We start from the raw sequence: 15544 nt of genomic DNA, 5'->3' as shown, positions 1-15544 counted from the left end.
ATACCTGGTAAGATTCTGCAGTTTCGAAACTTCCTTACACACATAAATTGAAACGTTGCAGAAAACTGTACGTGTACATATTTATACATATATAATTTTTAATGAATCCTTAACCGTAAACGTTAGACGATCTCGACGAAGTGTGAATGAATTTCACGAAGTCAAATTTTAGTAATAAATTAGCCGCTGTAAAAGCACTTATATTACCTTATTCCTCGTGGAGCTTTATAATTAACGGAAATTCCTATTTCTTATACAAATCCTCTCGACTACGCGTTATAAAAATGAAACGGAAACACGAAGATTGGATTTCAACAAATATTCCATTTAATAGCTTTGATATACTTTATACAATAGTCACCATTATGTATCGGGAATAATCGAATAGTAGAAGAATAAATAATTCGACTAACGCAATAAATAGCGGTATAGTTTAGAACGAACTATAGTGTAACATTTTGATCGTTGCTGTGCTTATCGATCGGCGGTATCGTACGGATAAAAATCGGATTACTATTTCAAGATTAATGATTACGATGTCAACAACGTAGCGCTACCTATTTCGTGTTCCTTTTTATTTTTCTTAACGCATGTCCTGACTGAATAGTAGAAAAAAATACGTATCATTGCAAAATGCGTTGGAAACAATATTGGAAACGATGATTATTTTATAACATATAAAAAAGATATTATTTATGCACAGATGCATTTTCTATAGTATAACACACAGCTGTATCAGTTTGTTGATCATCATTAATTACGACGTACTACAGGATTAAATCGTTCTTTCAACAGTTAATAACTATTCAAAATATAGTATTAATCTTTAAGAAAATATATAACATGTAATTTACGTAGTAACGTATGACGAAGTGGCACTGCACGTGCCACGGGTAACGTATCGAAAAAAAGACGTGCAAATAAATAGGAATGCAAATATGAATCCATTCGACGACTTTGCGACTAAAAGTGAACTACCATGATGGATCGTGTCCGAAAAAGCTACCAAAAGATCGCACCGTAATTACATTCACCATACAATCGCGTTTAAGCGCTTAACGCAACGTGCAAGTTCGCGAAAACTGAACTTATATATTTACAGATTAATAATTAAAGCGATTTTTAAAAAACCGGGAAGCGTGTTCGCGATCATTGAAATGATTTTTCGAAAAGTGATTTCACCGTACTCTAGATGGAAAGAAGGTTGAACGATAAAAGATAAAAATTCGCGCGCGAAATATGAACATATCCTCTGAAGAATGGCGAATCGCAAATGACGCGTAAATATAATCAGCGAGATATAAAAGGATCGCGTTGAAAGCGAACGATGGGAGGGGAATCATTTTCTGACTTATCGTCGAATCAAACGAGGTATTCGAATACGACTGAAATTCGCGGCACAAAAACGAACGTACCAAAAAGCTGCAGTGGAAAGGCAAAAATGTAGTTCACAGAAGACTGGAAGCGTGCATCTTCCAAACGAGCTGCAAAATGCGACGTTGAAAAATATTCCGGTCGAAAGGTAAACGTCACTGGTAACTGATTAAAAGACGTTCGTTTCGCCCGTTAATCGCGGTTCTCTCGGTCCGCTGGAACACATAATTCGTGCACTCCCGAATCGACGGGCTTTGACGCAACGCGGACTTTGTAATTTCCATAAATCCGTTTCGTTTCCGATCGCCGGCCCGGCGTGCGCTAACTCACTCTCGCCATCTAGCGGGCGGGATTAAAACTACCCCTGTTCCGGCTGTCAGCTGCAAGCCGCGCGAAAACGCACGACGGGTGCGATTTGAAAATGAATCGCGACTGTTTTCGCTTAACCAGCATAGACGTTACTCGTCCGGGCAAAATTTTAATCGATTAACAGCCGAGCAGCAGGGAGGGTAAGTAGCGAACCCGAGTTCGTTCCGCGCGAATCGAACCTCGTTTCGTCCGATAAATTCGCGATCGCTGTGAAAAGAAGCGAACGCGAAATCGTTCGCTGCGATGCGTGTTGCGACCGTGTCTGGTAATCCACGGAACTCGTTCGACCAACGACAACGCGTGTTCCATTCCAGATTTGCATAGAATCCCCGCTAGATCTCCACTCCGTGCTGTCTACAAATCTACGGATCGCGGATAAATCGCCCTCCGTTCCACTCTATTCCTCCCTTTTGTCCTTGGCCTGTCACGCAACGACCACTCGTGATTTTCGTTCGAATCGGGTAGCAACTGTGGGAGACGTATTTTCTCGAAATTTCCCGAAATTTCCCGAAATTTCCCGAAATTTCGAGAAATTTACAGGTCTCCTGGGCGAAGCGTCGATCGTGCGAGTGATAACAAACGAATCGAGAGCCCCGGGTGAGACTGGGTTGATCTAGAATCTAGATCCTAGACGGTTCGCTGCAAGGTTACGCCGTGTGCGAGCCACGGCAGAGCGGAACGCGAAAGAAACGCGAGAAGGAAAAGGCGAGAGTGCGATGGGGAAACCTGTGGATCGTTGGGAGCCGCGAAAAGTCAACCGCGGGAAGATCGACGAGACACCTTGCTCCGATATTATACCTCGAGCACACGCTACGCGCGTATGTGTGGCGGTAATTACAAAAACGAGGCACGCCGCACTTCATCCTGCGGAATTATCTCCTTTAAATACAGATTGAGTAACAAGATGTTATAAACGAACCGGCAATTATGAAGTCGCTTTTAATTTGAAATAAGTTTATTGGGATGTCTTCCATTGCGTCTTCATTTTGCGAATTGAAACGACGTCGTAAGAGATTATTATACTTGGAAGAACAAAATTATTGATCTAATCTCTCGACGTGAATTCGACCTAAATTTGATGGAAAAAATATTGGTAAAATCAAAATTCCACAATAATAATATTTCAAATAAAAAGGATCACTCACGACGTCACAAAGATTATTATATTTGGAAGAACAGAATTATTGCTCTAATCTCTCGACGTGAATTCGACCTAACTCTGATGGAGGAAATATTGGTAAACTCAAAATTTCACAATAAAAATATTTCAAATGAAAAAGATCACTAACGACGTCACAAAGATTATTATATTTGGAAGAACAGAATTATTGCTCTAATCTCTCGACGTGAATTCGACCTAACTCTGATGGAGAAAATATTGGTAAAATCAAAATTTCACAATAATAATATTTCAAATAAAAAGGATCACTCACGACGTCACAAAGATTATTATATTTGGAAGAACAGAATTATTGCTCTAATCTCTCGACGTAAATTTGACCTAAATTTAATGGAAAGAATATTGATGAAATCAAAATTTCACAATAAAAAAATTAAAATAAAAAGGAATAAAAATTATAATTGATTTTTATGAATCTATTGGAAAATTGTCTAATTTCAAAAAGCTTGAGCATCAACTAACCTCTAATTTTTGATTAATCGTTTATACGATTTTTCTATAGACTAAATCAGTAGAAAATCGATAAGATAATTAATTGACTTTCTAATATTTTTTAAATTACACCATTTTCATAATTACCGACACACAGGTGTGCAGACGTGGATAGAAATGTAATTGCATCTTGACGAATGGGGCGACTTGGACTTCATCGTCTTTCATTTCTAAAGTGCTCCAGTCCTAAACGTTTATGGGATGAAGAAACTGGTCGTTGAGGAGTAAAAACATTATACCCACTGGAATAATATTTTTCCCTGTAACGCTGCATCCTCCAAGTGCTTCGAAGTGGCGAGTTTTTAAACGTAATTGAGGTTATAAAATCTAGTAAATAAGATGGTTCAGTGCGTCATGAACAAGTAGATACCTGTGAAACTATGGAAGCTAAGAAGCCTAAGTATAATAATTACCGAAGCCTCCCGTGTAACAGCGGCATTATCCGCGAGTTTTGAGCTCACCTTCATCGGTATTGCGCGAAAGCCTCGCATTTTCTCGCACCTCTCAGGTTAAGTAATTGAAGAAAACAGAAATCACCGAAGACAGTGACAGATGTGTCCAAGTATAATGACAAAATACAACGAACAAATTGTTACCGTAATATAGATTACTGTAATTATTTACAAATGACGACTATAATAAAATAACTCTAAATTAAATCCTTCTGCTTCCAGTATTACCTCTCATGACGATAAATTATCAGTAATGACAATTTTTACCTGTTATTCCCGACGCTACAAACACGATGATTTTATTTATCTAGATCCTTCCAAACATATAGCAACGAGCAAAATTAAATTTATACTACTTCAATTGTTAAACAGCCATAACTTTGTGCAGAGTAATCGTACATAGACGTAATTTTTACAGTCTTCTAAGTGAAAATCTGACTGTGTTTTCTCCCACGATAAAAACATCAAACAGAAATTCAATCTAGGGATTCGAAAGTACAGGCTCTGGCATTTATATGATGTTCGCAGACGTAACTGCACGATTATCCCTCACGAAATGAAATCTGTTAAAAAATGATCGTAGCACGAATTCAGTCTTGCTGGTCGCTGAAATAGTTCTTTCCGAAACCCACTGGGAGAAGAAAATAGGGGGAAAAAGTCTGCAAACGTAAATTTAAATTATTTTCAGATCCTGTTCGCGAGGAGGATTTCCAACGACCCTTTCAACACTGAAACAAAGAGATTTCCATCCACGCGTACACGCACCCGCGTGTGTATCGACGGAAAGATACCCGTGTCTCATCCGCGTTTAACCTTCCGGATAAAACGAAATCCATTACGCACGCGGAGGGAACGACGCGCACGAGTCCAGAGCATTTCCATTTATATTACCTTATCGTTATTCTTCCGGTCCGCTACCTTTGCCCCCCTTTTCACCTGGATTCCCCGTTTTCCCTGTCGTTTCTCTTTCTCCTTCCGTGTTCCCGCGCTCACCTGATCGCCAACGAATTCGCGACTCACTCCTGCCGCAGGACCACCGTGAACACGCACTTGCTCGACCAACCTGCCTCGTCACTTGCCTCGTACTCCACTTTATGGCCACCGATGTCGAAGCGCCGTCCTGGGCTCTGAAACGAGAAAAAGATTCGTCGAATGTTGAATACAGCGTGTACGCACGATTTATGAATGTAGGGATACTGTTTGATTGGCAAATATTAAGATTAAGGGATGTCATTTTATTCTGAAATGTAATAAATATATATTACAGTTAAATGAGAGACCAGAAGTAAAGTATAAACTGAAAGACTAGACTGATACAACCGACCAACACTCTCACCTCAACTCTAAAAATTTCGTATAGGGACTGTTTCAAGACAGTCCTTGTACCCTTATTTAACCCCCTGGTCCCAAAACGTAAACAGAACTGCCAAGCCTTCGAGCCATTTCACGGCTCGGCAAGTCTGTCTTAAGTTGTACCAATCGCAATGACTTACGTGGGGCACATCAACGAACCATGGGCGTGACACGTGGTGTTTACATTTGGCCCGAACGACGTGCCACGAGCCAGGCCCGTGATAGTCGGTTTTGACCCAACCCATGTACTACGGGCCAGATTCGTGATAATCAGTTTTGGCTCGAATAACTGACCACGAGTCTCACACGTGGTTGTAGACCAAAGAGTTAAACCTAGCAGTCTCTTCTTTCACACGCAGGCTTTCTTTCTCGATTACTCATAAATATCCCGTTTATACAATCCTTGCACTCAATCACTTGTCCTTCCACCTGCACTGCAGATATCATCCTGAATATTCGATCTGAACTCGAGGTTGCTGTTTATTATACATCATCAGCCAGGTAGGTCCAAGTGCTCCCTTGCACTCGTTCTTAAATCCTACATGAATTATTGGATATGTTTCTACTCGTCCTGGCAAAGTGATCTCTTTTGGAACCTGTAATTCCGCAGTAACACGTGTAGCGTTATCTTAAGGATACTATTAACTTTGCTAAAAGGACACGAATTTCTTGGTAATTACGAAATATCTAAAAAGAATTTCGATGTTTGACGTGTATTAGGTTGGCATACGTAGAGATGTCCATTTTATGAAGATTATTGCGATGCGTGATGTTTGGCTATTAGGATTCAGTTATGATATAATTGGCATGTTGAATATTGAGAAGAATTGTGACAAAAGAGAACTCCTCGTTTGATATGATAAATCGTGCGGATAGTATGCAACCTTCCCTGTGAGTTGCAACGTTGAAAATGTAGAAGCTGGTCATAGTATGAATATAACATTCGAAGAAGCTTATGCAAATGCTGGGAGAGTTCAACGTTGATTTGTAGAATTCAGGACGAAGTTTCGTGTCCGACTTTCATTACACAATAAGCCAGAAAGAATAACAACGTGTCAAGAGCAATGAGTCAGGACGATACATCAAGAGAACAATAGACTCAGAAAAATGAGAGTTTTAAAGGAGGAAAATGTCATGAGAAATACAATTTTCGCAGATATTATTGCGGAATACACTTTAAACAAACTTCCTTTTTTAATATTCTTCGGATAATTTTGAAATAATATTCTTCAGATAATTTTCAAATAATTTTCAGATAATCTGTACGAGTTTGAAACCTGATTTTAGAAAAGGACATTTCGCATTCACTAACGTAATGCATTCGGCAGTGGTGAGATGAAAGGCTACCCTTGGACGGAAAATCGCTGACTTTAAGCAGGATTAGGATCGAGAAAGACGATGATAGAGATATATAAAGACAAAAGTGGAGAAGGTACCGGAAAAGGAAAATTGAGAGAAAATCCTTTCGACCTAACCTAAGCGCCACATATGCGCTTCCGGGGCTACACTAAGGTGAGAAAATTATCTAGGAAGGTAGCGAGACTGAAAAACTGAGAAACTGGAAAGCTGAAAAACTGAAAAACTGAGAAATTGAGAAACTGAAAAACTGAGAAACTGAAAAACTGAAAAACTGAGAAACTGAAAAACTGAAGGTATCTAGAAAGGGAAAGTTCGAGAGAAGAAAACAGACCAGGTTTCCTTTAAAAGAGTTCACTGACCAGATGAAATCAGTGACGTAACTGCGACACTAGAATTGTATCGTAATAGTGTACTAACTGTTAGGCAATTAAAGTTCCTAGTTTTGGGGGATTTAAACTTCCTAGATCGGCGATTTCGTAGAGTTCGATGAAGCCTGTCTGAGAAGCGACGTTGGAAAAGTGCTTTCACTGCTATTGTCGATTTTTACACGATTAAAATTGTATTAATATTACATTAGCTATGCGCGTGTTAAAACATTTTATAATATTTTGGTATTTTACTTCGCAAAATGAAGTATGTTAAATTCACATGCGGCGCAGAAATTTAATTTTTCTGATGAATAATCGAAACGATGAACATTCGTTATTCATACAATGAATTTTAGGAAGATTAAGAAAATAGAATAATTTATAATCAAATTTACTGTCATACAGTACTCGTGTAATACGAATTAACTCAATCATCACATGTAAGTTTGAATATGAAACACAGAACTAGCGTGAAACAATTCGACATAAGCTTTTTTTCAATATTTTAATCACTATTCTACCTAAATATCGAATTTAATTTCAAATGGAAAGTGTACAAAGATCTCATATAAAAATAGTTATTATACGATTCAAAGTTATTCGATACTTTTTCTAAATTATCCTATAAATGTGTTTCCCAATTTTTTATCATTTTTTTCTCCCCTAAACTATCGTACAAATTTTAAATTCCGGGAAACATTTTATCCGACTACGATTCAAATATGCAATTCTAAATATCCAATAACATACCGTAGAGTATTTTCATATAACGATATTTCGTTCGCTGAAATGCATAAAGCGAAATTTTTCGACATTTTGTAACCCCCACGAGCAGTCACTTGCTTTTGTTCCAGCTACGGATTTAATTCAATTGGATCCAGCTTGAAGCAGAGCAAGAGGTTTAGAATGCACGGAAAAAGATAAAGGGTAGCCAGTATTTATGAGGCAGCATCATATTCTCTGTACGATGCTACGTAGCCGTGAAACACGGCTTACCATCACCAAGTAGTTTGTAAACAAAATTGTTACACGATATTTGCATGGGAACATAGGTCGTCCTCCGTGTAAACTTTGCGCAGTTTAAATTCTAGGCAAACTTCTGCAGTTTGCACAACCAATTCGAACTGATACACGGGACCAAATCAACATCACGACGCGTCGATTTCATGTAATAGCATAATCAAAACTGCAATTCGTTCGACGAGAGAGTTACGTTCAACTCGTCACGTTCGTTTCATTTTCAACTTGAACCTTTTTTCTCCTTTTCTTTTTTATTTTTTTATTTTTTTTTTGGATCACATTTTATTCCATACGAATTTGTTGGAGAATATATTTACCGTTTACACGAATTATTAATTTCACCGACAACCGTCATTTAGCGGAAACCTACGAAATAACATTTTCTCCCGGAAATTAAAAATTCAATAATGGTGATATTTATTTCCAAAACATTTTTCAATATTCGCGCGAAATTGAAAAGCTCCTGTCAAATATCAGGATTTATTCGATGACAATAAGAAAACCTTTTGCTTCCAGCTACCACATGTACAAAAATTGTATCTATCAATGTCAGGAACGATATTTGCTTTCCGAATTTTTTAAAAATATTTATTCTCCTTCTTCCATTTATCCCTCTGCAGTATACAACTCTAAAGCACTATACCACTTTACTATTAATTAAGCAACGCAGAGTATTTCTCCACAGTTGATGCTCACAATCAGTGTAACCTAAAAGTTACAAACCTGTTTCGAAAAAATTAAAATCTTAAAAATTTGAGAAATTTGAAGAACTTTTTTTTTAATTAATTGATGAAACCTAATTTTGACAGTAAAATATTAAAGTTCGTAAAAATTAAAGGAATAAAATATCGATACGAATTATTGAAAGGAATTATTCGGAAAAAGGTGAGTGTAAGGTGTTTCATTTTTAATGAAACGTTCTTAGAAATTCCTCCATGATGTCGGATCCACGAGGTAGCCCTGGTAAGGAACTCCTGAGCAGTAATTTCACCTGAAAATAGTATTTCAGAACCGAAATTCCTGTTTGCACGTCCGGCTCGTTGGCCTCGCTTTTTTCTAATGTTTCTTCTTTCCTCGTGAATTCCCTTTCTTATGCAAATTTCCCCCTCGAATGGTATTACGAAATTAAAATGACAACGACCCTTATTTCGCGCACGATCTCGCTTAAATTTGAATTTCGCCAATATGACCTCGACTGCTGGATAATGAAAATAAAAAGCAGCAAAGCGACGGCAAATTAGGTTCGAATTTATCACGAAATACGTAGCAAAATTATAAGAATAAAATAAATTATTTTTCCATATACTTTAATATTTTTCTTTCCCCTTTTCTACCACTTTTCCCTTTTTTAATTGCTATTATAACGTGCTCCGAGTTTCGCATAATTAATAATCGACGAACAAAGTATTTTAATAGCGCATATTTGTAGGAAATTAACATGTCGAACGATTCTTGAAATATTCAGCGAAATATTCGCGAATTCTTTGTTCAACGCGTCTGAAGTTTCACACAATGAATTCGTGGCTCTATGGAGGCATATGTCTGTAAAATTAATAAGCCACGCATGGAATTTTTCCTTTGATCGAGATCCATGCTATTGCTGAAACACGAGAAACCTTTCAGTTCATTACCGAGTGTACTGGAACGAAATAAAGGAAATCAGAAATTAATAAATAATCCGTTATTAATATATGATTCACTGCTACGTTATATAAATAACGTATTGAAATTTCAACAATGGAGGATCGAGATTTTTAACCAATTTTCAAACTTAGTTACCAAAATGAAAATATTCTATAAATCATACGATATATCAGGAAATAATTTATTTCACCCACATAATATCCCAATAATAACAAAATTAAACGAACGAGAAAATTAATTTTCAATTCCTCGACACGAAAATCAATTATCCTACTTTCAGTCATCGATCATCGAAAACAAAGTGAAAACGAATCCTCAACAAACGAAGTTCCATTTTGTAAATTAAAAACATTTAAAAAATGATAAATTAATTCTCCTTCCTTAATTGATACTAAAACTGTGAAATTAGACACAACGATTGTCAAACATTCTCCTATCACATTACCAAAATTTTAAGGACAAAATTAAACGAACGAAAAAATTAATTCTCGATTCCTCGACAAGAAAATCAATTATCCTATCTTCAGTCATCGATCATCGAAAAAGAAATGAAAACGAATCCTGAACAAACGAAGTTCCATTTTGTAAATTAAAAACATTTAAAAAATGATAAATTAATTCTCCTTCCTTAATTGATACTAAAACTGTGAAATTTGACACAACGATTGTCAAATATTTTCCTATCACATTACCAAAATTTTATATCTATGCCTTACAAAATTAATATCGACATTTATTCGAATAAAAACGTATCCATACATATCTATCAATTTTCACGATTTTAATTATCATCTACTATATTTCAAACTACATTTAAACACACGTTATAACTGAATATAGTTCTCCCCGTTGAAAAGTGAACCAGTACTGCAAACAAATAACGATCCCTTTCTCGTTACCAGTCACTCAAAAATCAATTATCCCACTTGCATACATTAATCAACGAAGAATTAATCAACAGACAGGAAATGAAAGCTGATTCCCTGTATACAAATGAAGTTGCACGACGATCGATTAAACGTACGAAGCTAGGTGTTTCAGACATCATGCTCCTGCACTAGCAGGCTCGTACAAACAGGGTAGTGCAAAGTCTACAGAGTGATCTGTAGTTCGCAGTTCCGCAACGAGCGTTCGTAACGAACGTGACACACATTCGACTAATCGGAATATGATCGAACGTCGTTAAGAAATTAAGTGTTTTAGAATTAACACTGACCTCGTTGCTCCTAATCCGTGTCACCCTCACGTTGTCCGTGAAAATTGGCTCGGTCCACGTGATGGACGTCCCATTTCGCCCAGTAACCTCTATGTCGTTCGGACAGTCTTTAACTTTTGGCGCCTCGCCGCCTGAAATACGATAAAATGCAATCAAAAGACCTCCTCTCTCCGCTTGGGAAAAGGCGACTCGTTTGACGCGGGGAATAAAACGCGAAAGGGTAATGAAATACAGGCAACGTGATTCTTCGGGACGTTAAAGTCTCCTTGCTCCGTGTAGTAGTACAGGGGATACGTGTAAGTGAAAGCAATTTCGTAGGAAACGTTTTATCGTGTTTTGGTATAGGATACTTGGAGGGAAAAATCGAGTGTGCGATTTGTGGAATTTATGAGAGGAAGTTCCTCTTCTAATTGTTTCCGTGTTATATGGTATTCTCTGTGATACCTAAATGCCTTCCTTCCCGATATTTTTAACGTATGCAATAATAGGAAATGACCAATTCAAAAATTTAGAGAATTTTATTTATTTAAATTCTCATTTCGAAATTATTCGAATTATATAGCACACGTGTTATATATTTTTATTTCAATTTCGGTATGTACATATGTAAAATTTCGTTCTAGGAGATATGCAAAATTTCCGATGGGGTGGCTGCGCAGCTCACGCGTGAAGGGTTGCTCATTTGAATACGAGTAAAGATACTGTTATTTGCAACGAAATGTAATTACGTTTCTTCGTTTTGTTTCTCGTCTTTCGATCCATATTCATTAAATATGGCTGCATAAGGTCAGCTCGATCGGTATTCACGAACCTTACAATGAAATGTAATTACATTTCTTCGATTCATTTTTCTCGTTTTAATCAGTGTTCGTAAATATCTTTGCAACAGGAATAATTACACGGAGTCAGGTAGATCGATATTCAGGTATGTAGATCTCGCAGAAATGAAAGAACTGTTTGCAAGCTACGTGGTGTTTCGAGGTCTGGGAACAGTGGATGTAGATAATGCAAACCTGCGTCAGAATGACTGAATGACGATCGTAAATGTGCGTGGGAGTGAGCCAGTTGCAAGAGTAGTTTATGTATTAGCTTGCTTTACGTGAAATACCCTTTTTCCAATAAATCTTTAACCTCTTCAAGAACGAATTTTTGAATGCTACAATAATCTAACTGCACGATAATATTGTTAAGTAAATAATTAATATATTCATATAAATATAATATCCACTAACGAATAGTCCTACAGCTGATTCTAATTTTCTTTTTACTTATAGTAATCATAATTAAAGAAAAATTAAACGTTCACGCATGTGCCATAATCCCTGAAGAGGTTAAACAATTTTATTTCCTATGAAATATTATATACTCAGTAAAAATAAATTCTACGCGATTTCGTGGTTTCTTTGTATTTTCCTAGTTTAGATAGTATCGTTTAGAATAGCATTCGCGACATTTCCAAAATTTAGCTCCCTTTTTAATAAAATATTACTACTCTAGAATTTAGCAAATCACCAATGACACCCTGACCTCTTACCTAAAATCACATCAATGAACTACAATTATACCGTGGAAAATAATTTGCCAAAATTATTAAAATTAAATTTGTTAAAAATTAAATTCGTAATAAAAATAATAAAAATAATAAAAATAAATTCTACGTGATTTCGTGGTTTCTTTGTATTTTCCTATTTTAGATGGTATCGTTTAGAATAGTATTCGCGACATTTGCAAAATTTAGCTCCCTTTTTAATAAAATATTACTACTCTAGAATTCAGCAAACCACCCATGATACCAAGACCTCTTACCTAAAATCACGTGAATGAACTACAATTATACCGTAGATAATAATTTTCCAAAATTATTAAAATCAAATTCGTTAAAAATTAAATTCGCAATGCAGACATACAACCCATCGAATTTTTCCCTCAGTAATATCCTAGATAGAAATTGACGATGGTGGGAAAAATGTAAGTTGAAAAGAAAAAGCACATTTCACATACACGAACTTAGCATAACCGTGAGAAAGGAGTTCGGGGGGAAATAAGAATGAATATCAATGAACAGAGAGCGCAGGGAAAAGTGGAAGAATCGTTTGGAAAGTCCTTAGAAAAAGGGAGGGAAAATGGCTGTGAAGAGAAGTTACGCAGTTTGAGAGCAAATAATTAGTTCTTTGCGTATCTTCAATGGCAGTACCATCGAGCAACGCGAAGTTCACAATTACGAAACTTTATCTTGTTTCAATTAAGCGGAAACATTTGCTGAACGTTTAACAGAACGAGACAGCCTTTAACGATTACTGTACCGGACATTAGTATTACGTGAGGTGTTCTCCAATGTCGAGATGTTAATATTCCCAGCATATTGTCGATTAAATGAACCACTGCAATAAACGCCATTGTAGAAATATCGCGATACTGCGCATAACGAAATTAAAGCACCGGGAAATTCACTCGAAGGCTCTTATTGTGCGTCGATTTAATTTGCATATCAAGCTACGCCTCGAGAAGCAAACTTTTCACGCTGACGAACGAAAATTAATAATCGAATAAAAATAGTTGGAAATTAGAAGATTACCCTGGGATGCTATTTTCGGAAAAATAAATCAAAAACGGACCAATATCGGTGCAGGAAAAAATCAAAAATCGACTACCATTATGGGATTCTATTTATAAAATCAAGCTAGCTTGCGTGATCTGTGCAGGGGGTGAAACATGGGTCAGTGAAATGGTGTTCTCGCAAGGGGTGAATCGCGAATCGACAAAGTGGGGTAATTTTCACGGGGGTAAATCGCGAATTGATTGAATCGGATCAGCCAATTAACGATTCATGAAAGCACGTCATCAAGCTTGGCAAAGGGCATAAAAATAGGATCCTAGGCGATACAGGGAGAGTCCTGAGTCGATTGAAATTTTTTTTTAAATCTGTGCAGAGGTAAGGGTAAAATCGTGCAAGGTTTGGAATCTTCAAGAACTGAAGACAAGCCATCGTGGAATTCCACGTGGACGATATCTCCAATTACAGAGCACGGTAGCAACAACTTTCGAGTCATAACAGCATATATCAACAACTCGTGGATGAAGGATAGATATAGGAATTTCGAGATTCGAAAACCGATAGAAGCGACTTCAGCGTTCAGAAATTATATAGATAGTAGAGATGACACTTGAAATGTGAAGGCAAATGTCATGAAGTTCGTCGCCATGAGGTTCCGTCAATTACGGTTTCTTCGAGTAGTATAACTTCAAATATCAGTGAACCAGACTTCGAAGTTGAAGGAGAAAATCAGAAGCGAAGTAAACTTCCCAAACGCATAAATAAATGTCAAGGATATCAAACTAACTTTGTAATCGTAACCCCGGCACGGAAATACTCGTAGTGAAAAATAAAGATGAAATTTTTATTTTGAAATTATCGATTAGTCAGATGGTGAAAATTGTGTTGGGATTATGGGAATAATTCGGGACGGAAATGGTAAAACAAATGGTAAAACAAACCCTATTCGGGATTTAAAAATGAATAACACTCTATTGTTAGACGCAATATCATTAGGTTATTTGGAAAATTCCTGGCATTTTGATCTCTGGCTGAAATATTTAATATTTCGTGGCATGAAATAGCACGAGCGTTCACAATTGACCAATTATTGTCTATTATTCGCGAAACTTCTTTTTCGTAATAGAATATTTCAAAAACCTGAATGGCCACAGCAAAAAATTCGCTGCTAGGAAAATCGAGTTTTCCAGGAAAACAATCGTCGAATAGAAGGTAAAATGTCACCAAAAGGTAAAGTTCGATTATTCGATACATTGCCTGTCAGATAGATGAACTATATAAAATACGCTCGGTTAAAAATAGTCGAATTTTTTAAGAAATTTATACTGGTGTTGAAATCGATAGAGAATTAATTTTTAAACGACTCTGACATCGAAAGCGTTAATAAAATGATAAAATTCTGTACGATTACGTCTTGATAAATTTATTCTAGCAAATAAGCGAACAACCCGATACTGCTGTGTGGACTATCCAACATCGATCTCTCGATCATCTTCGAACCCAGTCGATCCATGCTATCTCGTTATTAATAACCGTGTAGTAAAGAAGAAAAAACAAGCGCAGTTCATTAGCTTGACGCGCAGCATACCGAGCACTTCATGGCGTCGCGCCATCATTGCGGTTTATCGATACCAGTTTCTACGATTTTAAAATTGATACCGACATACGCCCCTGAAAATCATTTATATTAGATCCACAACCTCGATACCGGCTACGGTAATAACCTTCGTATTGCACATACTGATTGACTTTATTAAAACAACCGCCAAAGAGATTGCCACGAATACACTCGCGTTCGTAATTATTAGGACACTTACGGCGAGCCTGGTAATCCTGAAGAATTATTAAAAAACCATGAAAACTTTGAGAAATTATCTCGTTTGGAATCTGGAGCCATAAAGACCTCACACTTTTAATAAGGTAATAAAATCATCAGCTATACGTGTACAATAATAACGTAGAAAAAGGAAAATCTTTTTTCTCCTTTGGATTACTATATTATACTATAATATACTATAATATACTATAATATACTATAATATACTACTATTACTATTACTATACTATACTATACAATACAATACAATACTATACTATACTATACTATACAATACAATACTATACTATACTATACAATACAATACTATACTATACTATACTATA

The 15544-nt window shown here is 36.6% G+C and overlaps 1 protein-coding gene across 2 annotated transcripts in view; it reads right to left on the bottom strand.

The window, feature by feature from the left end:
* Positions 1-4373: 4373 nt before the first annotated feature.
* LOC108550842 (uncharacterized) overlaps positions 4374-15544 on the bottom strand; it is a 102686-nt gene continuing 91515 nt past the window's right edge. For both annotated transcript variants that reach the window (XM_017904736.1, XM_017904737.1), the window contains 2 exons: positions 10828-10958; positions 4374-4994 (listed from right to left, as the gene is read on the bottom strand). In XM_017904736.1, coding sequence (XP_017760225.1) covers positions 4884-4994; positions 10828-10958 — 242 coding nt within the window. In that variant the 3' untranslated portion in view covers positions 4374-4883. The remainder of the gene's footprint in view (positions 4995-10827; positions 10959-15544) is intronic.

Source organism: Eufriesea mexicana, unplaced genomic scaffold (genome assembly GCF_001483705.2).
Source record: "Eufriesea mexicana isolate 0111107269 unplaced genomic scaffold, ASM148370v2 scaffold3185, whole genome shotgun sequence".
Lineage (NCBI taxonomy): Eukaryota > Metazoa > Arthropoda > Insecta > Hymenoptera > Apidae > Eufriesea > Eufriesea mexicana.
This window is presented reverse-complemented; position numbering and strand designations above follow the sequence as displayed.